This window comes from Pseudorca crassidens, chromosome 7 (assembly GCF_039906515.1).
Source record: "Pseudorca crassidens isolate mPseCra1 chromosome 7, mPseCra1.hap1, whole genome shotgun sequence".
In the NCBI taxonomy this organism is placed as follows: Eukaryota; Metazoa; Chordata; class Mammalia; order Artiodactyla; family Delphinidae; genus Pseudorca; species Pseudorca crassidens.
Window position 1 is genome coordinate 106,058,685 of NC_090302.1, and position 24,466 is coordinate 106,083,150.

General features: G+C 41.6%; 1 protein-coding gene across 5 annotated transcripts in view; it reads left to right on the top strand.

Moving 5' to 3' along the window:
* The window catches only part of EXTL3 (exostosin like glycosyltransferase 3), a 127,804-nt gene that overhangs the window by 73,760 nt on the left and 29,578 nt on the right, over positions 1 to 24,466 (top strand). For all 5 annotated transcript variants that reach the window (XM_067745276.1, XM_067745277.1, XM_067745278.1 and 2 more), the window contains 2 exons: positions 7,819 to 7,911; positions 9,498 to 12,126. In XM_067745276.1, coding sequence (XP_067601377.1) covers positions 9,979 to 12,126 — 2,148 coding nt within the window. In that variant the 5' untranslated portion in view covers positions 7,819 to 7,911; positions 9,498 to 9,978. The remainder of the gene's footprint in view (positions 1 to 7,818; positions 7,912 to 9,497; positions 12,127 to 24,466) is intronic.

The window sequence follows — 24,466 nt, forward strand, 5'->3', positions numbered from 1 at the left end:
CAAGGTCCTCATTGCTGGTAATGTTCCCACCAATGACGGAAGAGTTCGCTGTGGAGATAAGGAATGTTAGCAGAGGAGGCGATGGTAGAGATGGTAGAGGGCACGGGTGTGTTGAGGCGTAGGAGGGAGGAGATGAAGGGGCAAGACAAGCATATGCAGAACTCCGAATGAGAACTCTTAAGCCCCAGATGACTTCTCAGCTTATCTTCTGGATTTTTGACTTGAATTACTTACCATTTCAGCTTTCCAGGAACATAGCTGGTTTCAAGCCCTCAAGTGAGTGGCTAACATATGAAGAATTCTACTTTCCATTTATCAGCAAGAAAATTTTGATTAGGGAAAGAGTAAAAAGTAGGGCATCAGCCGTGATTTGAATGATAAATCTCTGTGCACAAGTATTTTGAACTTTTTTTCCCTCTTTGTTGGGAGAAGACAACTAACATAACCTCCTTATACTCAGAGGAGGTGTACCCTTGCTGCCGTTGGAACATTGAGGTGTAGATGTCTGTGTTGCTGACCATTGGAAAAGAGATATCAGAAGGGAGATCAAGGTTAGAGAGGTAAATTTGAGAATCATCCAATCAGGGGGTGCTAATTGAAGGTATTGGCAAGCTCCAGTAAATGAAGATAAAGAGAGAAGAGGACAAGGGACAAACCTCTGAGGAACAACTGTATTTAAGGAGTGGCAAAAGGAACCAGAGAATGAGCTGTTGCGGTGGAGAACCAGGAGAACGGATGAGTAAATTATATAAAATACAAACTAACTTAATATGAGACATTGGGGCAGGGATGAGGATGACAGAACTGTTTGATAGAAATAAAGGTGTGAATAAACGGAGAGAATGAATGTTCATGCTTCTGGATAAGATTAACTATATAAAATAACACTTCCCTACTTAAGTGCAATATAATTTAATTCTTTTTATATATTACTGAATTCTGTTCACTAATATTTGTTCAGTGTTTTTTGTCTATATTCATGAGAGAGATTTATCTGTAGTTTTCTTTTTTGGTGCTCTCTTTGGTTTGGGTATCAGGGTTGGTAAAAGGACCGGGAATCTCCCCCCTGCCGCCACTGGAAGAGACCGTGTAGAATAGGTATTTATACTTTAAACATGTAGTAGAATTCTCCAGTGAAAGCCTTTGGGGCTGGACATTTCTTTTTGGGGAGTTTTAAAATTACAAAGTCGATTTATTTAATAGTTATAGGACCAATTATCTATTTCCTGTTGGGTGAGTTGTGGTGTTTGTGTTTTTTGAGGCATTGGTTCATTTCATCTGAGTTGTCCAATTTATGTGTGTTAAGTTGTTTATACTTCCTTTGTTATCCGTTTGATGCCTGCAGGAACTGTAGTGATATCCCCTGTTTCATTCCCCATGTTGGTAATTTGTATCTCTTTGTCAGTCTTGAGCAGGTTTGTCAAAATTATTGACAAACCTCTTGGTTTTACTGATTTTTCTCTTTTGTTTTTATGTTTTTTATTTCATTGATTTCTGCTCTTTATTCTTTCTTTCCTTCTGCTCACTTTGGGTTTATTTTGTTCTTTTTCTAGGTTCTTGACGTAGGAGCTTAGGTTATTGATTTGAGATGTTCCATCTTTTCTAATGTAAGCATTTCATGCGTAAATGTTCCTCTCAGCACAGCTTTAGCTGTGTCCCATAGATTTTTTTAATTTAATCTATCGTATTTTATTTACTCCTCACAATAACCCTGGAGGTAAGTAGGGATTTTTCAATATCACTTTAAGGAGGAAATTGTGTAACATTCTTAAATTCTCAAAGTTGAGTCCTGAGCTGGAGAGTCTAATTGCAAGTCCAGATGGCCTTCTAGCCTCCTCCTAGCTGTGAAATTCTCTCTCTTTATTTTTCAGTGTTTCATTTTCCTTGAACCAAGACTATATAGGCTCTAAATCTCAAACTTGATTGAAAATGAAAGTGTAAACTAAGACTCTTATCTAGTACTGTTATTTATTGAGCAGTGACCTGGAACCCAGAACTATGTGATATTTTGCAGAGGGATTTCAGAAGAGGTCAGAAAAATAGTTTCATTCTACAAAGAGTTTTTAAGTCCAGTTGGAGAGAAACAAATTCCTTAAATGAAACTAATGAACAGTTGATCAAATTCTGAATCCTCTAATACTGAATACAGTGGGAATTTAGAGAGTTCAGAAATCAAGTGTAGAGAAAACTATATGGAAGAGGTGGGACTCTAAAATGGCCCCAGAGAATAAGTGGGTTAGGTGGAAAAGAGGAAGAATGCTGTTCCAAGTGTCCAGTGAGTCTGTTGGGCAAGTGAGATGGAGAAGGTTGGAGAAAGAGCACAACTTGAGCCAGCTCGTTCTTTGTGTAGGGTTGAGCTTGAAAGATTCACTGGACGTACGTGGAACAGTTGAAGTAGGGCATGTAGGTAGAGCCATCCTGGATTATAGAGGATCGTGGAAGTTTAGCAGAAGAGTGATTATGGGCAGCAGACTAATGTAAAAAAAAAAAAAAGATAAAACATTTAGAGATAGAAAAATTGGCAAAACACATGAAGTGATAGTGCATGAAAAGAGAAGTACAGATACTCAATGAGCAAAAATTGTTCGACCTCCAATAATAAGGGGTAAATTAAAACAATAGAATGACGTTTTATCAGACTTTTAAAAAAAGGCATTTGGTTGGATTAGTTAGGTTAATTAATGCTTAACTGCAGCAGCAGACTCTGAAATCTTAGTGGCCTAACATAAAAGTTTATTTCTCACTCTTCACAATTCAGATGACGCTCTTCTGTGGCTCCTCTTCAGTGGTGACTCAGGCGTCTGTGTTGCTTTTATCTTGCCACTTCATAGTTTTAGAGTTTTTTGCTTTCAGTCTCTCAAGTGGTGGGGGGAAGAAGAATCCATGGCTATTCTTAACTGCCTTGTACTGGAAAGGATACCTTACTTCTACTCACATTCCCTTTGGCAAGAACTAGCCTTAACGGCTGCAGCCAAACTGTAAGGCAGAGTGGGAAATGTAGGAGAGCAAATACATTCTCGTGGAGTAATAACCATTTCTGTCACACCATTATTGGCGAACGGATGCCCTCTGTATCGTTGGTGGGAGGATAAATGGTCATCTTTCTCGTAGACGGTAATTTTTAAAATGGTAAGATATTCTTGCTCTGACCTATGTTAAAATTTTCTTTCTAAGGAAATAACTGTGGATGTATGCAAAGATAGCTACAAAAATAGTTGTTATAGTTTTGATTATAGTGAAAAATTGGAAACAAATGTCTAGCAGAAGGGGACTGGTTAAATAAATTATGGTCTTGCTGTATTCAATTATTGATGATCATGTAGTATAGCGTCTAATGATGTGGGGCATTACACTGTTCTTGTTATAAGTGGAAAAAAATCAGATTACAAAAAAGAACATATATCCCATTTTTGTAAGCATGTTTATTCATGCATAGACAAAAGACTGGAGGCGATCTCTGGTTTTAGGGTGTTTGCCAGTTTTAGTAACTTGAAATTTTAGTTTCCACAGAGATAAGAGAAAGAGCCTTGCGCCTGTGAGTGTTAAACTGAGATACCAGATAAGAGTATGGATCTTCAAAGGGTTGAACATTCACTAAAGGAGTGGATAGACTAGAAAAAAATCTACCTGTGAGCACACACAGAGAGATGTCTCTCTTAGCAAGATCCAGAGCTGGTTGGGGAAGGGAATATTCACTGAGCACTCATGACCATGGATTTCCCTTCATATGAGTTTTGTGTTCAAATCTACAGTACTTGTGGGATCTGGGAGAATCTCCAGACTGAGAATTGACATAAAAAGTGGTGTAAGGCTGATAGTATGACAGAGGTATCTGGAAGACACAAACTGTTCTGGAGGGACGTATCCTCAACCCAGACCACATAGATTTCCCAGAAATAAAGCACAACTAAAAATGAACTCAATACAGAATTATAAAGCATGGGAGGAAACAATCTACTATTCCTCGATGAGCAAGAATCAGCGGACAGAACAAACTAAACACCTGAAGAGGAGGAATAGAAAAGGTGAGAAAGAATAGGTGCGATCGTAAAAATAAGAGAAATTTTTAAAACGGGGTCAGTAGAATATCTGGAAATGTAAAATAGTCATTGAAATTAAAACTCAGTGGGTAGAATAAACAACCGCTTTGACACAGAATAGAGAATTAATGAGTTAGATCAGGAGTTGGCACACTATGGCTTGTGGGGTAAATCTTGGTTGTGGCTTATTTTTTACAGCCTGCATGGAAAGAATGGTTTTTACGTTTTTGAAGGGTTGTTTAAAAAAAGAGACAAATGAAAATATTCTACATAGACTGTATGTAGCTCCCAAAACCTAATATATTTACTCTCTGGCTCTTTACTGAAAACATTTCCTGAGCCCTCAACTGGATAGACCTGAGGAAATTTCCAGATGGTAGCACAAAGGACAAAAGAGAAAATATAGAAGAAAGGTTTAAAGACATGGAGTATGAAATGAGGAGGTCTGACATATGTCTAGTCATCTAATAGGAATTCAAAAAGGAGAGAATGAGCGACAGGCTCTATACGAATAGATAACCAACAAACTAAACAAACTAAGACTAAACAAACAAAGAAAGCAAACAGATAATGACTGAGACTTTTCTGGTTTGATGAGAGACATACATCTTAAGAGCCAGAAAGTTTGATGAGTGCTGAGCGTCCCCCGCCCCCCAGATTCCACATGTAGACACATGCAGAATTCCAAAGGCAAAAAGATCTTGAACATAGCCAGAATGAAAAGTCAGGTTATCCACAGGCACAACAATTAGACTGACATCTCACATCTCAGCAGCAGTAATAGAATCCAGAGGATTCTTCAGTGTTGGTGGAAAAGAATTATTAACCTAGAATGGTATATCCAGCTAGATCATTATTCAGGATTTAGGGTGAAATAAAGTGTTTTCACAAGAGAACAGTTTACCACCAACAAACTCTCACTGGAGGCACTACTTCAGGGAAAAGGAAACAACCAGAGGGAAGGAATGAAATGCAAAAAGGAATGGAATTCTGAATAAGGAAATTGGTAAATATGTGGGTGAATCTAAACAAGCAGGAATTGCATTAATGATAATAAGGGCTAACATTAAGAGTGTAAAAACAAGATGGAGCCAAAATATCAGTCAATATTGACGTACAAGTCGAGAGAGGTCATCATAGGTAAAGAGCTTTTATTAAGAAGAGTGATAAAATATTAGAGATAATGTTAAATTTTCAGCTGAAGTCATAAATTGTATATATAACTGCCAGGCTGGTAGAGGGTTTAAAAAAAGAAAAGTATGCCATCTCTTGGGAAAATTGTTTACTCCAGTGTTTATAGTTCTTCTAAACAGTGTCCAGCACACAATAAAAAAATCATAAGATTACAAAGAAACAGGTAAATATGACCTACAATCAAGAGAAAAACAGAATAAAATCCACAGGTGCCCCAGATGTTGGAATTAGATAAGAAATTTAATTCTCATAAATATGCTAAAGAAAATGGAGGAAAAGATGGAAAAAATTAATAGATGAAGAATTTCAATAGAGAAATGGAATCTCTAAAAAAGAACTTAATGGACATTCTTGAACTGAAAAATATAATACCTGAAATTAAGAATTTATTGGATGGAATTAACCTTAAACTAGAAATAGCAGAAGAATGGTTTGGTGAACTCAGAGATAGGTCAGTTGAAATTATTCAAGCTAAAGCATTATTAGATGAAATAAAAAAGATTGATTTAGAGTAATGCATAGGATAAACTGATGGGGAATGTGAGATTAGGCATAATGGTTTGTTATGGTCCAGTACTAGGTTGAAGGCAGTTGTATAAAAGGGATAAATGCAAACATTATTGTAAATTATTATTATTATAAATATATTATTACCATAATTATTATTATTACAAAAAAGAATGAATGCAGTTTGGCAGATCTAAAAATAACTCCAGGACTTGTAGCTAATAAATAGATTACTATATGAGAGATACTGTACAGGGTATTTTTTACTCACTGCTTTATCTCTGATTTTTATAACAATCCTGAACATGAGTGTTCTCTTTTACTTAAGAAAAAAATGCAGCTTAGAGTGGTTAAGTGACCATCTAATAGCTTACAAAGCTGGGGTTTGATCCAGGTCTGGCTAGCTTTGAGGTCTATACTCCTTGCTGTATATCACATTGTTTCTAGTTTGTAAGACTAGAAGTAATATCATGGGCAGAACTGAAAGTTATTGGAAAGTGGGAATATTTCGAATCATGTAATGGCCATAGTGTATCCTAGGGGAGATATCCTTTAGGGAGCTGGAAATACTGGTCTACTAGTATTTTGGGGGTACTTTGGGGGTTGCCGCCATTTCAGCGAATGGATTCAATACCAGATTATGTCAAAAGCCTTGGGGAGCACTTTCTATATGAGGTAGGAGGACGACTGGGTGCCAGCAAAGCAGAAAGGGACAATACATAAATGAAAAGATATTATGAAGGAAATCAGTAGATCAGTGCCAGAAAGTGTCAGGGGGTAAGAAAGGCTACCTTAAACAGGAATATCAAGAAATTAAGATCTGAAGGATGAGAAGGAGTCAACCAGAGAAGAGCCTGGGGAAGAGCATTCGAGACTAAAAGATCAGCAAGTATAAAGCTTCTGAAGCAGTTAAGAGCTTGACTGGTTGAAGAATTGAAAGGAAGCCAGTGTAGCTAAAGCTGAACGAGCAAGTATGGCAGTGATGTCTTATGAGATTAGCTTGGTGGTCGGGGAGCTAGTTATGAAGGGCCTGGCAGTGTAGCAGGAAAGCACTGAAAATTTTTAAGGAAAGGAGATCCCTGGTCTAACTCATGTTTTAGGAAGATGATTCTGATTGCTGTGCATAGAATGCATTGTAGGGGGCAGGCTGACAAGTTGGGCATTCAGTGCTGTGGCCGATGACAGAATTAATGAGATTTCTCCTTATCAGGATTTCAGGTGACATTTATTTCTAGATCCTAATACCTTCGTTGTCATTTTCCGGAGAATGACAGAAGAGGTTCTAAGCATTTTCTTTTTCTTTTGTGCTTGCAATAATTAGCTGTTTAGGAAAGAAAGTTCATGCTTTTGGGCACTGATGACACTTTTGCCTAATTTCAGTAAAAGAGATGGAACTTGATGGGGATAAATTTTTTTGAGTCATTGTTGAATTACTGGTTTCCATTAGAATGTTTGTTTCTATTCCCAGTTCTGTTCACTGTAGGTTGGTAGCATTAGCAATATTAGATTAAGTATCATCAGTCTCCAAATAACTTTTAAAAAACATTTTGTTTAGACTCTGTATAATTTAGCTTTAAGTTTTTAATATGAGAAATGTTAAACATATATAAAAGCAGACATGCATGTATCCCCATAATTCAGTGTCAACAGCAGTTTGCTCATGGCTAATCTTGTTTCACTGATATCCCAGAATGCTCGTCACCACCCTCATCCTGTTTATTTTTAAGCAAATTCCAGGTAAATCCTCTATAAATATCTCAGTATATACTTCTAAAAGGTAAGGATTTTTCTACGTTTTAGCGTTTTGGTTTATTCCCTCTTAGAGCTCATAAATAAGTAACCATATAGCTGGATGGTTTGCCTTTGAGAATGCCGATTTATGCTTGTTGTCCCAGTGTATTTATTAATAGGACCCCTTTTCACTTAAAACAGTGCCTCCATTTGAGCAATAAATTCTATGCTCACCTTATATACATAAGAGAAACCTTTTCATAGTAGACAGTAAATAAATTCTTTAATAGCACCTTCAGTATTGAGTATTTTTCTAATAGCATGTCACTTCTCTATTTTCTATCAGGAGAGCAAGCCCCGGAGTTCACTATTTCCAGAAATTGTATACTGAAGTGTAACGCTACATGAGTCAGAGAAAGGAAGGACCCTGAGCCATATGGTAAGAAGGGAATGAATCAGCTGAGTCGCCTGGATTATGCCTTCTTTTTTTCCTCCACTCCATTCTGTCTTTGTTACGATTTGATCGTAAGTGCAGAGAACATTATTTTGAAACCCAAAAGAGAGATTTTAACATTTGAATTAAAAGGATAATGCTTTAGAAACTTTGACCTACATACTTTGGGATATTTGGTCAGCTCTTAATTATCAAGTTTAGATCATCCAAATTTACGCTTTTCCATGATTGATTATTTTTTGGTTTTTGTTGTCCTTATCTCGTGGTCTCCTTATTCAAACCTTTTAGTAACATTGTCATCACTTTTAATTTTTATTTAAAGGGAGAGAAGACTCTATCAAACATTTAATAGTTATATATCCTTAACAAAGGTAGAAGCTAGAGAGAGTGACTGAGCATCCAAAAAGTACTACTTACTTCACACTGCCTTGTGGTAGTATCCTTGCTATTCGTTTATATCTTTTTAGGCTAAAGGAAGTTCCATGAGGTCGAGGATTATTTTACATCCTAGATTTGCCCACAGTTATACTTAGCATGTCTTAGACATGGAAAGAGTATGGTAAATACTTTTTGGAGGGAATGAATGAAGGAAATTGGGGGTATTCTTTGGCACAGAACATTATGAGTTCACTTCTAGATGTATTGAATTTGAGGTGAAAGCAAGTGAAAAGCTTTTGTAACCTGTGATAGTAAAGTTTGGTAAGAGAATAGGACTGGGAATGCTGTTTCAAGATTTTTTAGCCTGAAGTACCCTCACATCCTCTGTCCTGTATTTTCATAGCAACACAATATATGTTGTTATCTCTGTACACTTATCTCCATTTTGGGAGATTAGAAACCTGGGGCGTAAGGTCTGACAGCAAATCTCTTCCAAGGATAAGAAATAATGCCCCTCATTTCTAAGTATAGTGTTCTTTCTGAAAGACCAGGTTACTATTTATATATTAAGGAGGAGCACATGATGTGTGCTAACAGAAGATAAATGAGAAGCAAACTGGAAAATACATTTTATCTCTGAATTACTGGACCCACTGCTGGGTAAAGATCAAGAGAGTTCTCATCAGCTTTTTTCAACTCTGAATATAACAAATGGAGCTCCTCACAGAGGTGTTTTTTTTTTGTTTGTTTGTTTTCCAGTAGTTCAAAAGTCAACTTTCATGTCAGGAATGAACATAGATAGGAGGGTGTTTCTCTCTGTCTAATGATGATGGCTGAGTCTAGAATAACAAATTGTTGTGAACATTTTCGCCCTCTGTTGAATGTAGCTGGTAATCATTTTATAGGGCTCTAATGCTGCTCTATAGCCAATTAAATAGGAAGAAGGTGTGTGTGTCTAAACACTGAAACTGTTTTTGGACGCTTATCTTATCCATCTCTTACTAACCACAAGTAAAATATCCATACCAAACAAAACCTACATTGGACTTAAAATGTTATGTGAGACACACACCAATGATCCAACCATTGTTCTATCTTATAAGATTTAAGCATTTTCCAGAAAGTTACAGGGGGAGAGCAGGCTTGTTGAACATAATGTCTTCAAGACTGACATGCTTCTCTTTCTTTTGCAGGCCTGATTGTTGGCAATGACACTGTTAAGAGGCTGGCATTTGTTTCTGTTCTAACCAGCTACTTTATAACTGTCAATAGTAACTATGCATATGTATTGGTCAGCAAAACCAAGGAACGAGAGCTATGGCAGTTGACAAAGTCAATCTGATTCCTGGGTATCTTTCCTGGGTTCCACCATCAGGGACCTCTTCCCTTCCATCTCATCAACAATGTGGTACCTTTTACTATTTGATAAAGATTAAGGACATGTTCTTTGGTCAACAACCAGAACTCAAAATCTGCTGGAGTAGGGTCAGAGACCATTTCAGTCATAGCTGAGGAAAATGAAATTTCCGTTTTATTTGGTGCCTTGTCCAGGGAGCACACTAACTCTTTCGGAAACACGGGAGTGAGAGGAGGTTGAGTCTTGTCTGATAGCAACTCATGGTTATGGCGAGTGACCCAACGTGACCAGCAGGGGCAGGAGCCACAGAGGAACTCATGACGGGCTACACCATGTTGCGGAATGGGGGCGTGGGCAACGGAGGTCAGACCTGCGTGCTGCGGTGGTCCAACCGCATTCGGCTCACGTGGCTCAGCTTCACGCTCTTCATCATTCTCGTGTTCTTCCCCCTCATCGCCCACTATTATCTCACCACCCTGGACGAAGCGGATGAGGCAGGCAAGCGGATCTTTGGCCCACGGGCTGGTAATGAGCTCTGTGAGGTGAAGCACGTGCTGGATCTCTGCCGCATTCGAGAGTCTGTAAGTGAAGAGCTCTTGCAGCTGGAAGCCAAGCGGCAAGAGCTGAACAGTGAAATCGCCAAGCTGAATCTGAAGATAGAGGCCTGTAAGAAGAGCATTGAGAATGCCAAGCAGGACCTGCTTCAGCTCAAGAACGTCATCAGCCAGACCGAGCACTCTTACAAAGAACTGATGGCCCAAAATCAGCCCAAACTCTCTCTGCCCATCCGACTCCTCCCAGAGAAGGACGATATCGGCCTCCCTCCCCCAAAGGTCCTGCGGAGCTGCCGGCTGCACAACTGTTTTGACTATTCTCGCTGCCCTCTCACCTCTGGTTTCCCAGTCTATGTTTATGACAGTGACCAGTTTGCCTTTGGCAGCTACCTGGATCCCTTGGTCAAGCAGGCTTTTCAGGCCACAGCACGAGCCAACGTTTATGTTACAGAAAATGCAGATATTGCCTGCCTTTATGTGATATTAGTGGGGGAAATGCAGGAGCTGGGAGTGCTGCGGCCTGCTGACCTGGAGAAGCAGCTGTACTCCCTACCACACTGGCGGACAGACGGACACAACCACGTCATCATCAATCTGTCTCGGAAGTCGGACACCCAGAATTTACTGTACAATATCAGTACAGGCCGGGCCATGGTGGCCCAGTCCACTTTCTATGCTGCCCAGTACCGGCCTGGCTTTGACTTGGTGGTATCGCCACTAGTCCACGCCATGTCAGAGCCCAACTTCATGGAAATCCCACCACAGGTGCCAGTGAAGCGGAAATATCTCTTCACCTTCCAGGGTGAGAAGATTGAGTCGCTGAGATCCAGCCTTCAGGAGGCCCGCTCCTTTGAGGAGGAGATGGAGGGTGACCCTCCAGCCGACTACGATGATCGTATCATTGCCACCCTCAAGGCAGTACAGGACAGCAAACTAGATCAGGTCTTGGTAGAATTTACCTGCAAAAACCAGCCTAAACCCAGTCTGCCTACTGAGTGGGCGCTATGTGGGGAGCGGGAAGACCGCTTAGAATTACTGAAGCTCTCCACCTTCGCCCTCATTATCACTCCCGGGGACCCTCGCTTGGTTATTTCCTCTGGGTGTGCCACACGGCTCTTTGAAGCCCTGGAGGTTGGTGCTGTCCCAGTTGTGCTTGGGGAGCACGTGCAGCTTCCTTACCAGGACGTGCTGCAGTGGAGCGAGGCCGCCCTGGTGGTGCCCAAACCACGAGTGACGGAGGTCCACTTCCTACTACGGAGCCTCTCCGACAGCGACCTTCTGGCCATGAGGCGGCAAGGCCGCTTCCTCTGGGAGACTTACTTCTCCACCGTGGACAGTATTTTCAGTACTGTGCTGGCTGTGATTAGGACTCGCATCCAGATCCCAGCCGCTCCCATCCGGGAAGAGGCGGCGGCCGAGATCCCCCATCGCTCAGGCAAGGCAGCCGGCACTGACCCCAACATGGCCGACAATGGGGACTTGGACCTGGGGCCCGTGGAGACAGAGCCGCCCTACGCCTCCCCCAAGTACCTCCGCAACTTCACCTTGACCGTCACGGACTTCTATCGCAGCTGGAACTCTGCGCCAGGACCTTTCCATCTTTTCCCCCACACACCGTTTGACCCTGTGCTGCCCTCAGAGGCCAAATTCTTGGGCTCTGGGACTGGCTTTCGGCCTATTGGTGGCGGGGCCGGGGGCTCCGGCAAGGAGTTCCAGGCCTCGCTGGGCGGCAACGTCCCACGGGAGCAGTTCACAGTGGTGATGCTGACCTACGAGCGGGAGGAGGTGCTCATGAACTCGCTCGAGAGGCTGAATGGCCTCCCTTACCTGAACAAGGTCGTGGTGGTGTGGAATTCTCCCAAGCTGCCCTCAGAGGACCTTCTGTGGCCTGACATTGGCGTCCCCATCATGGTAATAGAAGCATGAGCCTTTTGTTTTACTGCATGAGAGAGGAATTCATTCTTAATCTCTTTTCCATAAACATGCTTCTTTTAAAAAAAAAACCTATACAGATTCCTTCCCCATGAAATTTTCTCCTTGCCTCTATTTCATTCCTTTCAGGCCTTGCCAGTTCCCTCTCTGCTACTTACTTCAGAAATCTCCTAAGACGCTCCAGTACCGAAACTGGCCCTGTGAAGGTTTACAAAACCCTGTCACTGACCTCATGGACTTATTCTGTGTCATCACAAAGATGTTGATAATGAGAATGGTGATGAAAAGCTAACATTTATGAAGCACTCCTAGTCTAGGCACTATAATTTAGCATTTGTGGAACTTATATAATGAACTAGTACGGTTTCTTCATTTTAAATCTGTGGAAACTGAGGCTTAGAGAGGTTAATTATTTTGCCCAAGGTCATGATTAGCAATCATGGAGGAGCTGAGTCTTAGTGTGTTTGATTCCAGAAGCTGCGGTTTTAATCACCTCCCAGAGGATTTAGGAAGGAGACCTGTTTCATTTCACAGGGTTGGGTACAAGTCCTCTGGGAGACTGGTGTTGGGGGTTTGATGTTTTTGGACTTGGAGATCCTGAACCTTTTCTGTAGTCTCTTGCAGGTTCTTTCTCATTCTTTACTCCATCTGTTATGGTTAGGATGCTGTATTTTACAGGAAAAGTAATAGCCGAATATGCAGGATAGAGCTTTAGTTCTGAGTACTTTGTTTATCCACCTTCTGATGTAAACTTGTCAATCTAGAGGGAGATTACCCATTTCTCTTAAATGTGAGGCCTTAGAGCAAATCTTAAGCCACCTGGCAACTACTTACCCTGCAGCTTAGGTACTTTCCAGAAAAAGGTAGCAAAGAAGGGCAAAGGTCTGATGGGCCATCATTGCTAGAAGCTTGCTTAAGAAAATTAGTGTAGTATTTAGGAAGAATTTGCCTAGAAGAGGAATGTTCAGGCTACACCAGTTTTTTAAAAATTTATTTCATTAAGGAACTAATTGACGTGAAATATTTTCTAAGCAGCATCATGGTATAATGGAAAAGTATGCATTTTGGAGTGATATAGACCTGGGATTAAGTAGTCATTTTGTCATCTTTGGTAAGTTAATTAACTCCTTTGACTTCAGGATTAAAGAGGAATCTAACATAGTACAAGTAAGGAATCTAGAAAGGTGCCCCAAAATTATTTGATTCCTACTTATTTCTTCCTGTCAAAGGAGATGGAGGGCAGCGTGGATGTTCTGCTACCGTTAAGAACTCACTTCACTGATGAAGCCTTCTTGTATCTGCTATATAATTTCCCTTGTGTCATAACTGTTACCACTTTTTCTTCTCTTGTACAAATCTTTGTTTTAAATTTTTTCTTAGGAATCCTGCTACTCTCTTACTACTGCTGCTAATCTTTTCTTGTATTTTATTTAATTGAATTTATAATCTGAGGCTATTCAAAGACTGTAGGGTTCTACAAACTTTTGATCCCAGAATTTATCGTGTATATTAAGAAAGTGCTGAACGGGGAGATTTTTTTTTTATTGACGTCTTCCCAAATACATTTCACTTATTTTCTTAGTTACAACTTTTGAATGTCATTGAAATTAAAAAAAAAAAATTGTTCCGTGAAAGGTAGATGCTGGTCAAATAGAATAATAAAGCAGCCTTTGTTTTCCATTTTCCTGAGTTTTCTTTGAATTTGATAGGGATGTAGAGAAGCCGATGCCACAACAGTTAACAGCGACTGAAATTTGTCCGAGAACTTACCAGAACTAATCCTTCCTTTTAACTCTGGTGGGAAATAAGTAGTCCTCTTTGATTACTGGGTAGCTCATTGCAGCAATACAATGCCTAGTCAGAAAATGCCAGAGACTTTCCAAATGGGGGGCTGTTTTGAACAGCTTGTTCGTATTAGTGATACACACTTTTTTCAAGTTCTTCTGAAAAAGAAAAAAACACTTTCAAGCTGGACAGTTTCACTCCATTCTCTAAATATTTGGACTGTTTTCTATTTAAGAGAGGCAGTATTTTTGGGCAGCAGTTGAATTGTCAACCTCTTGGGCGTAGAGTCAACACTCCCCAGGTATCAGGGCTATAAGGGACTGGCAGCTCTCCCCTGTGGGAGAATGGCACTGTTAGGAAGCATCTCAGAGTGGATTGTCCACCGAGGGTGAAGACGTGACCTATCCGTTATGTTACAGTTAACAGGTCTTTGTAAAGTTAGCAGCAGAGTGGTTCCCAGGCAATCTGTCTGATTCCAGTCCTTCAGGGAAAATGATTTGAAATGAGCATTTTGGCTAAAAGAATCAACCCAGGGACCTACATGCCATTTCAGAAAATCCTAGGCTGTTTGTGCTTCTCTTCTGCTCAGGGTGCCAGCAGCACAATGGGCATGATTGCTAGCTGTTTGTGTAAGGAAAGAGGGGTTGTCTTGGGGGGTACCTGCTGGGGTTAATATGGTAAAATCCCTCATTCTTTTCTGTTACTTACATCGGGTCTGGCTTAGAGTAAATGTGATCTTCACGGCCACCCTCCTGCCCCAAATGCTTTATATAAAGAGAATTTCAGTTCAGATGGGGTAGGGCCTGGGCGTGGTGACAGCACTGCCCCCAGGGAGATGGGGTATGTGCCACCAGCTGCAGGGGTCTCTCACCTGAATGGTGTGGGACGGCTGCCCAGAGGCTGGGACAGTGGGTGACTGCTCTCTCGCCGTCTCTTGCCTGTTTTCTGAACAGTTGAATCAGGTTCCTTAGCTCCTGGAGCAGAAGACATGGATGTTTAATGGAAGTCGGATGGAGGGTAGCGTTGTGCCGGGGGTTTTGAAGGCTGTCTTCTGAGAAACTCCCTACTAGGTGTGGAGGCCACCGCTTTCATGCATCTTAAAGATTTTCCATTGTTTCCAGGCCTCCATTCTTTGAAATGATATGTCAGCGATTTCTCAGATTTCTGTTGCCCTGTATGTAATGTGTTATTTTTCTCTGGCTGCTTTCTTCTTCTTTAAATTTGGTTTTCAGCAATTTGACTGTGATATGCCTCTGCATGGTTTTCTTTGACTTGTGTTTTGATTGGGGTTCACTAAGCCTCTTGAGTCTAGTAATTTATGTTTTTTTAAATCATATTTTGGGGAATTTTTATTCAGTATTTGTTGATATTTTTCTGTCCCATTCTTGACCTCCCCTCCTTTTCTTGGGGACTCCGTTCTATGTATATTAGACGTTTTGATGTTGTCCCACAGTTTTCAGTGGCTCTGTTCATTTTTTAAAAATCTTTTTTATCTTTGATAATTTCTGTTGATCTGTCATCAAGTTTACTGACTTGTGTCTACACTGCTCTTAAGCTCATTGAGTCAGTTTTAAATTTCAGATACTGTATTTTCCAGTTCCAGAATTTCCATGTTTTTAAGAATAACAGTTTGTTTCTCTGCTGAGATTTCCTGTTTTGTTTTTGTTTTTTTCCCATTCTGAGTATGCTTTCCTTCATTGAGCACCGTTATGATAGCTACTTTAACGTCTTAGTCTGCTAATTCCAACATATGGGTCATTTGAGTATTTGCTGTAATTGAGTTTTCTTTTTTCCTGAGGACTGGGTCATGTTTTTCTGGTTCTTTGTACATCACATCAAACAGTTTTGTATTAAACATTGTGAATGTTCTGAAGACTGTGGGTTTTGTTTTATTTCTTTGAGAAGTGTTGAGATTTTAGTTTTAGCAGGCAGTTAATTTGGTTGGACTCAGACTGCATGTTCTCTCTCAAGTGGCAATGCAAATGTTAGTTCAGCCCTTTTGTCTTTAGCTGGTCTGCTTGCAGACAGCGCCAAGCATGCATGGTTCAGGGGTGGCCCGGAGACTGGGCAGTTTATACACGGTACATGGAGCTCCCCCTATCTGGCTCTCTCCATGCTGGAATCTCCTTTCTTCCAGGGGCTGTGGCTGCCCCAAACTCTTTTCCTCATTCTTCAGGCCAGAAAGACTTGGGTGTTGTATGCGTGTTTAAGTCTTGCATGGTACCGACTTTGGCGTACTCTCAGGGCAAAAGCAACGGTGAGTCTCCCCGTGTCCGTAATTCCTTCCTAAATTTCAGCTCCCCTTCACAATTTGTTGCCTTCTCACTATCTAGTGCTTTTAGGTAATGCTTTTTTGGTATTTTTGTCCAGAGTTTACGTTACCGTCTACAGGAGGCTGGGTCTGGCTGGGGCTTTTTCAGCCATTCTGGAAGCAGGAGCCTCCAGGTGGTCTCTTTTTGGATACATGGCCCCGCCCAGAATTTTGGTTCAAGTTATTACTTTATTCTGACCAGTTAACACATCTTCTTCACTCTGCTTTATAGTCTAGAAAATTGTACTAAATAGGGTGGCCTTGTTGGAGCGTTGACTGGAAATGAGAACGTGAAAGTCTGTCCTTTTGGAGTTTCAAAACGTGGGCTGTTACGAAGGGGACGTTGTCATTCACAGTGTAGTCTTGCCCACTCAAAACACTGCCCATCTCTACGCTACGTACTCACTTGTTTCTCAGTCTTGTGACAGCCAGGCCCTTGATTCTTAATTTCTAGTTCTCTTCTCTGTAAAGGGTACAGCTCATTTACACAGGGAGCCTGGGAGGCCCTTTTTGAAGAGGTGATGTTTGAGCAGAAGCCTGAAGGATGTGAGAGAATGGACCACGTAAATTCTGGAGGAATATACAGAGAACGGCAAGTGCAAGAGGCTTGTTGGGTTCAGGACATGGCAGGGGGACCCAGTGTATTGGGGGTGGAGTGATCGACTGGAGAGTTTGAGCAGGTCAGAGGAGGCAGAGGCCAGCACATGTAGACCATGGTAAGGATTCCAGGTTTTATTCTCAGTGCATTAGCGTGCCAGCAGAGGGTTTTGAGCAGGGAGAAATATGGTATGTGTGCGACCGTGGGGAAAAGAGCAGGAACAGTTCAAAGGCTGTTGCAGTAGCCCAGGTGAGGGGTGCCAGCGGCATGGACGGGGCAGTCGTGGTGGAGGTGGTGATTCAGAGATAAGCTATCACGCCGCTCTGGGAGACTCCGAGGTCTCTGGAGGTGAGGCCAGAATGTGCCATGTTTCCAAAATGAAAACTGTAGAGATACGAGGTGATTTCTTAGCCCTTTTCCCTCTTTCCCAGCCCTTGATGCTAGAATTGAACAAGGAGAGTTCTGTTTTGGGAACTTAATGTCATGCCAGCGTAGTTATTTTAGTACTATTGCCCCAGTAGTCTACTAAGGAAGACTGGAAGAGAAACTGGCTGTGTCGTCAGCTCGGTCATTAAGATTCAGGCTTGGGCCTCTGCCAGCTGGGCAGTTGAAGACTTTATTTCTGGCTGGACCTCAGGCAAGAGTAGAGATAATTCTAAAGCCTTATTCTTTAGAAAGTTGATACGTTTTATTTTTTTTGTCTGTGCCCACTCTACTTTTAAAAATATTACTTGAGGGCTTCCCTGGTGGCGCAGTGCTTGGGAGTCCACCTGCCGATGCAGGGGACACGGGTTCGTGCCCCAGTCCGGGAGGATCCCACATGCCGCGGAGCGGGTGGGCCCTTGAGCCATGGCCGCTGAGCCTGCGTGTGCAGAGCCTGTGCTCCACAACGGGAGAGGCCGCAGCGGTGAGAGGCCCGAGTACCGCAAAAAAAAAAAAAAAAAAAAAAAAAAATACTACTTGAATGTGTCAGATACTAATTTTCTAAATTCTAGGCAAAGCTAACAGGAGAAACCTTGTCCAGTTTCTCTAGGTCTGAGACTGTACAAAGTCTGGCGAATTCACCAGGTATTGGTACGTCTGGTTTTTGTTTTTAATTAATTTATTTATTTTTGGCTGCGTTGGGTCTTCGTTGCTGTACACGGGCTTTCTCTAGTGGCAGTGAGCAGGGGCTACTCTTCGTTGGTGCTCAGGCTTCTCATTGCGGTGGCTTCTCTTGTTGTGGAGCACGGGCTCTAGGCTCATGGACTTCAGTGGTTCTGGCTCGCGGACTCTAGAGCACAGGCTCAGTAGTTGTGGCGCACGGGCTTAGTTGCTCTGCAGCATGTGGGATCTTCCCGGACCAGGGCTCGAACCCGTGTCCCCTGCATTGGTAGGCGGATTCTTAACAGCTGCGCCACCAGGGAAGCCCTGGGTTTTTTGTTTGTTTCTTTGTTTACAATATTTTACTTAATAATCAGGTGGCTACAGTTATAGCTCTCTTCTTCTGTTTGAGAATGGGCTATGGCTGTGAAGAATTACATAAAACAAAGTTACCAGAAATCAGAAATTAATAGCAGATATTATAGATGTGTGATATAAAGGAATTGCTGAAAAGTCATGTTGCATAAATGATTTACTAACTACAGTAAATCAGTTCTTTAGATAATGTCCCCCCTCTTAGTTTGTATGTACTCTTTTTTACGAATTCAAAGTAAGGAATCTGAGACAGAGAATTTTATTGCTTTAGGTCACTTGACTAATTAATACCTAAATTAGAACTTAGGTATTAATTCCTAGTTCAGTGCATAGTTTTCTTTTTTCACCAAATCTAAGTTTCTTGGAAAGGCACAGCATGTGTGTGTGTGTGTGTGTGTGTGTGTATGTGTATGTATATATATATATATGCACACACACACGCACTCATACATACATAGATACATAGTATATATATTTTACAAATTCAAGTAGGAAGAGGTTTTACTAATCTCATGTAATTGCTAACATCTTTGGAGCATTTTCAATGTGCTAGGTAGGCACTGTGTCATGCTGTTTATATGCATTCTCTCATTTGGTGGTGAACCTGTAACCTATGCTGTTTCACCTACAGTTTCACAGGGATCATTGGCAACTTTTTCTCTTATAAATTGAGACCATCTTATCTCATAACCTAAAACATATACTGTTTTTTTTTTATAATGCATTAGACTCAAATTTAAAGTTATAAATGGAAAACCAGTTTGCTGTGTTGCCTTCTTATTCCTTTTCCTTCCTTCTTTGCATTTCCCAGTTTTTTGCCCCTACCACTCTGTTTATTAAATGAATGAGCTCCTTGAAAAATCAAGAAGTTTTGGTGCTGCTTCTTTTTCAGTTGTCTTTTCTGTTGATAACTCTTCACCCAGTCACCTCAAGCTCTGTTTCCCATGGGTCCTCACAAGTAGGTACACATGACCATGTGCTTCCTCTTGGACCTCATTTTCTTGCTTCCTGAGCTCTATGATGGGTTACTTTTTCAAGTTAGAGGAAAGGGGGGGATGGAGGACAAAAGTTAGTTGTTGTTTACGTTTATTGCCTGTAGGATGGCTTGACATAAAGTTCATTCTCAGAAATGGATTCATTACAGAAGTGTATTATGCAGGTGCATGTATTGTTGGAGATTGTTGGGTTTGGCTGGGCAAAATTTGATCTTAAAGAGAAAAAGGACAACATTATACGTGTATTTAAGTTGATGAATTTAGTAGGTGGCATTATGTGTTCGTATGGTGCTTTATAGTGTCCACGTACATTTTCAAATTTTACTACTTCCCAGGTAATGTTCTACTTTTTAGTGTTCTCTGCTCTTGATCTGCCGTATAACTTAGGCTGCTTCACTTAATCTCTTCATGTCCTATTTTTCTTTCCTATCAACTTCAGAGACATGCCTATGGCTCGTCATGAGCTGCTTTCAAAAAGATTCCATATTTAGGTAGTTCTTCTGTTTGAATCCAGATTCATTATTCTGCTTCACTTGAGCAACTATCACTTACTAAATTGTTGAAATGTTCCATTGTTCCTTGTAAATAGCAATAACTACTTACATTTTCATCCCTTAGATACTGAGATATTTGCTGTTAATTGGGACTCAGACTTATCATGGTAGCTAATTAAATACTTCTGATGTGAATCGATACTTGGCTAATTAATGTGGATTTGCTGATTCTGCCTGGATTTAGAAACCAAATGCCTGGTTAACACACTAGGAGAAAGGACCCTATTCGAGTAGCAGTTCTTTTATTATTCATAAACTCCAGAATTCCTCAACAACCAGGCTGAGTGTTAATTGAAGATACTGATTGATTTTTGATCGTGCATACACTTTATACATTTGCACATGGTAGGGTTCTAGGCCGTGCTTGTTGGACTGTTCCGTTGATGATGAGAAGGGCGCCTTCATGAATGATGGTGAACAGAGAACTAGGGAGACATCATCAGGGAGTGTTGTGTGTGGAACAGGAAAAATGAGTGTTAGTGAGCACCACTTGTGGCCTGTTGTAGGTTGATGGATTTTTTTTGCTATAGAAAACTAGATTAGATACTGAGAGGTTTCAGTATATCCAGTGTTTATAGTTTTGATATATAAACTTCTCAAGTCTTTATTCTGTATTCTAAAAATAGGATGGACAGGGCCAAATTAGGTCCTATTTCCTGTTTATTCGTTTATTCATTCATTTATAAAACATTTGTTGAACATCTACTGCATGCCAGGCACTGTGCTCTATACATTCTAGTCAGTGTCATACCAGTATTTAAATCAGTAACTTGACGGTCAGTCTTTATGTTCACAAGTTACTAAGCTATAATCATAAGGCATGAAAAAAAATAGCCACTGTTGAGGGAGGGGGGATTGTTGTTTTAATTTGGAAAAAAACAAAATAACATAAAAAAAATGAGAATATTTCCTAAATGTGACATATTACTTCTGGTTGACTCACTTCTTTCACATTTGATCTGCCCTTTCGCAGATCTGCTTTTCTCAGATCCTTTCTCAGATCCTTAGAGGCCAGTGCTGATCTGCATGTCTGCATTACAAATATTGGAATCTTTTCCTTGTTCTGATTTTGGTGCCAGAAAGGACAGCGGTTGGTTTGCTTGGCTTTTGTCTAGCCATTAAGCACTATAGCTCTGAAGCAAACTTGGTAGAAGAAAGCTTTTACTCCCCTCACCCTTTAATTTTAGTTTGTATTTGCAAACTTTGTAAGGTGGGAATCTCTTTTGGTTTATGGGGAAAAGGTGATCGTGCTTAAATTATGAGTTACATTTATTCAGTTTGCTTTACTGTCTCCTGGTGGTTGACTGTAAATCAGGGTGTCTCAGCAGTGGCACAGTAACATTTGGGCTGGATAATTCTGTTTTAGGGGACTGTCCTGTGCACTGTAGGATCTAGCAGCATCCCTGGCCTCTGCCCACTAGATGCAAGAAACTCCCCCCGCCCCCCCAAGTTGTGACAACCAACAATGTCCACAGATATTGTCAAATGTCTCTTGGGGGGCAAAGTCACTCCTAGCTGAGAACCACCACTCCGAATCCTTAAAGCAGACCTACTGACCACAGTTGTTTGTGAGCTAACCACAAGTAAGCTGCTGCCATACTTGACGTTGTGTTTCTCTGAATCCTTAAAAGTTTTTCTTTTATTCTGACGGATGTTGCTTCAGTTCCCTAATCCTGGGGATCTTACTGTCATCCCAGAGGAGTTGTGCCAGGATGAGCAGAGATGATGGTACATGTGATGTGTTCCTGGAATCCAGAAGACTTGTTCTTAATGGACCTGCCCCTTAATGGACTTTAATAGACTTTCTCAGAAAAGCTGCATGTGGAATCTAGGCCAACACATATTTGATATGAGGCCTTCAGCTCTAAGTCTTCCAAAGGACAAGCAGGTCCTCTTGATTGGATTTACTCTGTAATTAGACAAAAAGTTTGGCTACGTTCTAGGTATCAAATCATGATCATTTTAGTTTTTAATTGTTTTCTTGTTTTTATTTATTTATAAATTTATTTATTTTATTTATTTATTTTTGGCTGTGTTGGGTCTTCGTTGCTGCACACGGGCTTTCTCTAGTTGTGGCGATCAGGGGCTACTCTTTGTTGCGGTGCGCAGCCTTCTCGTTGCGGTGGCTTCTCTTGTTGCGGAGCATGGGCCCTAGGCACGCGGGCTTCAGGAGTTGTGACACTTGGGCTCAGTAGTTGTGGCGCACAGGCTTAGTTTCTCTGCAGCATGTGGGATCTTCCTGGACCAGGGCTCGAATCCGTGTCCCCTGCACTGGCAGGTGGATTCTTAACCACTGCGCCACCTGGGAAGCCCTTGTATCTTGTTTTTTTTTTCTTCTGTGGTACGCGGGCCTCTCACTGTTGTGGCCTCTCCCGTTGCGGAGCACAGGCTCCGGATGCACAGGCTCAGCGGCCATGGCTCACGGGCCTAGCCGCTCCACGGCATGTGGGATCTTCCCAGACCGGGGCACAAACCCGCGTCCCCTGCATCGGCAGGCGGACTCTCAACCACTGCGCCACCAGGGAAGCCCTGTATCTTGTTTTTAGACTAAGCGGTTTTTTGTAGGGTTGTCAAGTTTGGCTGATAAACAACTTGCATTTTTGCACACAACGTGGTGCTGTGACGATTTAGCAGAGAGGTTGCTTACTTACGTTCATACACATGACAAGTGGTAGAATTGGAATCTGAGCGCAAGTTTTTCTGGTTGACTTCAAAGCCATGCTTTTTCCTCTGTACCAGCGCCTGTCAAAACTTAATGTGCATAGGACTCGGGGATCTTGTTAAAATGCAGGTCGGTCCTGACTTGGTAGGTTTAGGGAGGGCTGCATTTCTGCATTTCTGGCAGAGTCCCAGATGATGCCCGTGTTGCTGGTCTTTGGATTGTATTTTGAGTACTGGAGCTCTGTACTATGTTCTTGGATTGTTAATTGTGCTGTAGGTAATCCTCCTGGTGGTTAACTCACAAAATTGGTAATCTACAATTGAATAGTCAAGAATTGGATGTTTCACGGATTTTTTTTTCTCATTTTAAGCTATGTGTATTCCCTGGTAGAGCCGAGGGACAGCTGTTCTCACCTGAACTGGCAGCGTTGCAGGTCTGTGTTAAGTGAATGCCGGGCACATTAGGACAGTAACATGAATGACCCGAGGGTAGCTTGTGGGGCAAGCGTTCGAGTGAACAGCTGCCGTAGTCTGCTGATTCTGGGGTGGACGTTAGTTTACATTTCCACATCTCTGAAATTGGGTGTTTCCTAAGATAGACAGCATATCACCAAGGTTGGCATTTGTCTTCGGCTACTTCTGGCCACCCTCCCACTCCCTGAGGTAGAGCCAGGCAGATACCACGGTGAGCACGTGGCCTTCTCCCCCTTCTTGCTCCTCTCTTTTTCCTGACCCAGGGTTCAGTGCCTTTGTTCTGTCACTGCTGAACCCGAGCTTGGGAGGTCTGGGCTGCAAGCTCAGGGATTTTTATATTGGTCAACAGTGCTGCAGGGCAGGGCTTCCTTGGTGGCGCAGTGGTTGAGAGTCCGCCTGCCGATGCAGGGGACGGGGGTTCGTGCCCCGGCCCGCGAAGATCCCACGTGCCGCGGAGCGGCTGGGTCCGTGAGCCATGGCCGCTGAGCCTGCGAGTCCGGAGTCTGTGCTCCGCAACGGAAAAAAGTGCTGCAGGGCAAGATGGGTTTCTCTGCCTATTGCTTGGCTCTCTGTAGTAGCAGATCTGTTACAGATTTTTCCTTGTCTTGGTAGGAACTCCTCCAGGACTGAGGTAAAGTTTTAAAAAGCTCTTTATTAAACATTCTAAATGATAAACTTTCACATCTTTATTGTTTGGCAGCGTTTTTATTTCTTGATGGTACACAAATTAATAATACATTTTCCATGGGGCTTTCGTTGGATGAGATTTATAAACATAATCGAAGTTTAGCAGAGAAGCACTGATTTGGAGTTGGGGTTATTAGTTAGAGTCTAGCTCTGCCACTTGCCAGTCGTCCACATGTAAAGTGAAAGTTGACTGATCTCCAAGGCCCTTCTGGCTCTGAACTAATTGGATTCTAAGTGTGCTAGAATGAATTAATTGAAATATGACGACTCTGCCTTAAGAACACAGAAGAAGTGATTACTTTTGACGAGGTTGGGGATTGACAGGTGGCATCTGAACTGGGTCTCCAGGGGGAGAATAATGTGGTAGAGGAATAGGAGAAAGAGTATTTTAAGCCGAAGGGACCATACTCGTGAGGTCATGGGAGTACCTTTGAAACCATTCATAAACTTTCAGACTCTGGATAAAATTACATTCCTTATGCTACGTGGAGGTTAGCCTCATTACAAGTAAGGTGTTTTGTTAAAAGTGAGATGACCCTTCTTGGCTTTCCAAAAAGGTGATTGCTCAAGAAGTTCTCTTTGTTTCTGGTTTTTGAGAATAAAATGATGGTTCCCCACTAGCTGGATTAATTAGGTATAGAAACCGTAAAAATAAAATGAGCTATCAAAGTACTGAGTCTGTTCATCCTTGTTTATTTGAGTTATCAGGGACAAGGTGAATAATAAAGCTACTACCTATGTTATAGTAAACTATGCTTATCTGAGGCAGGTTTAAATAATTTTTAAAATAATGTAG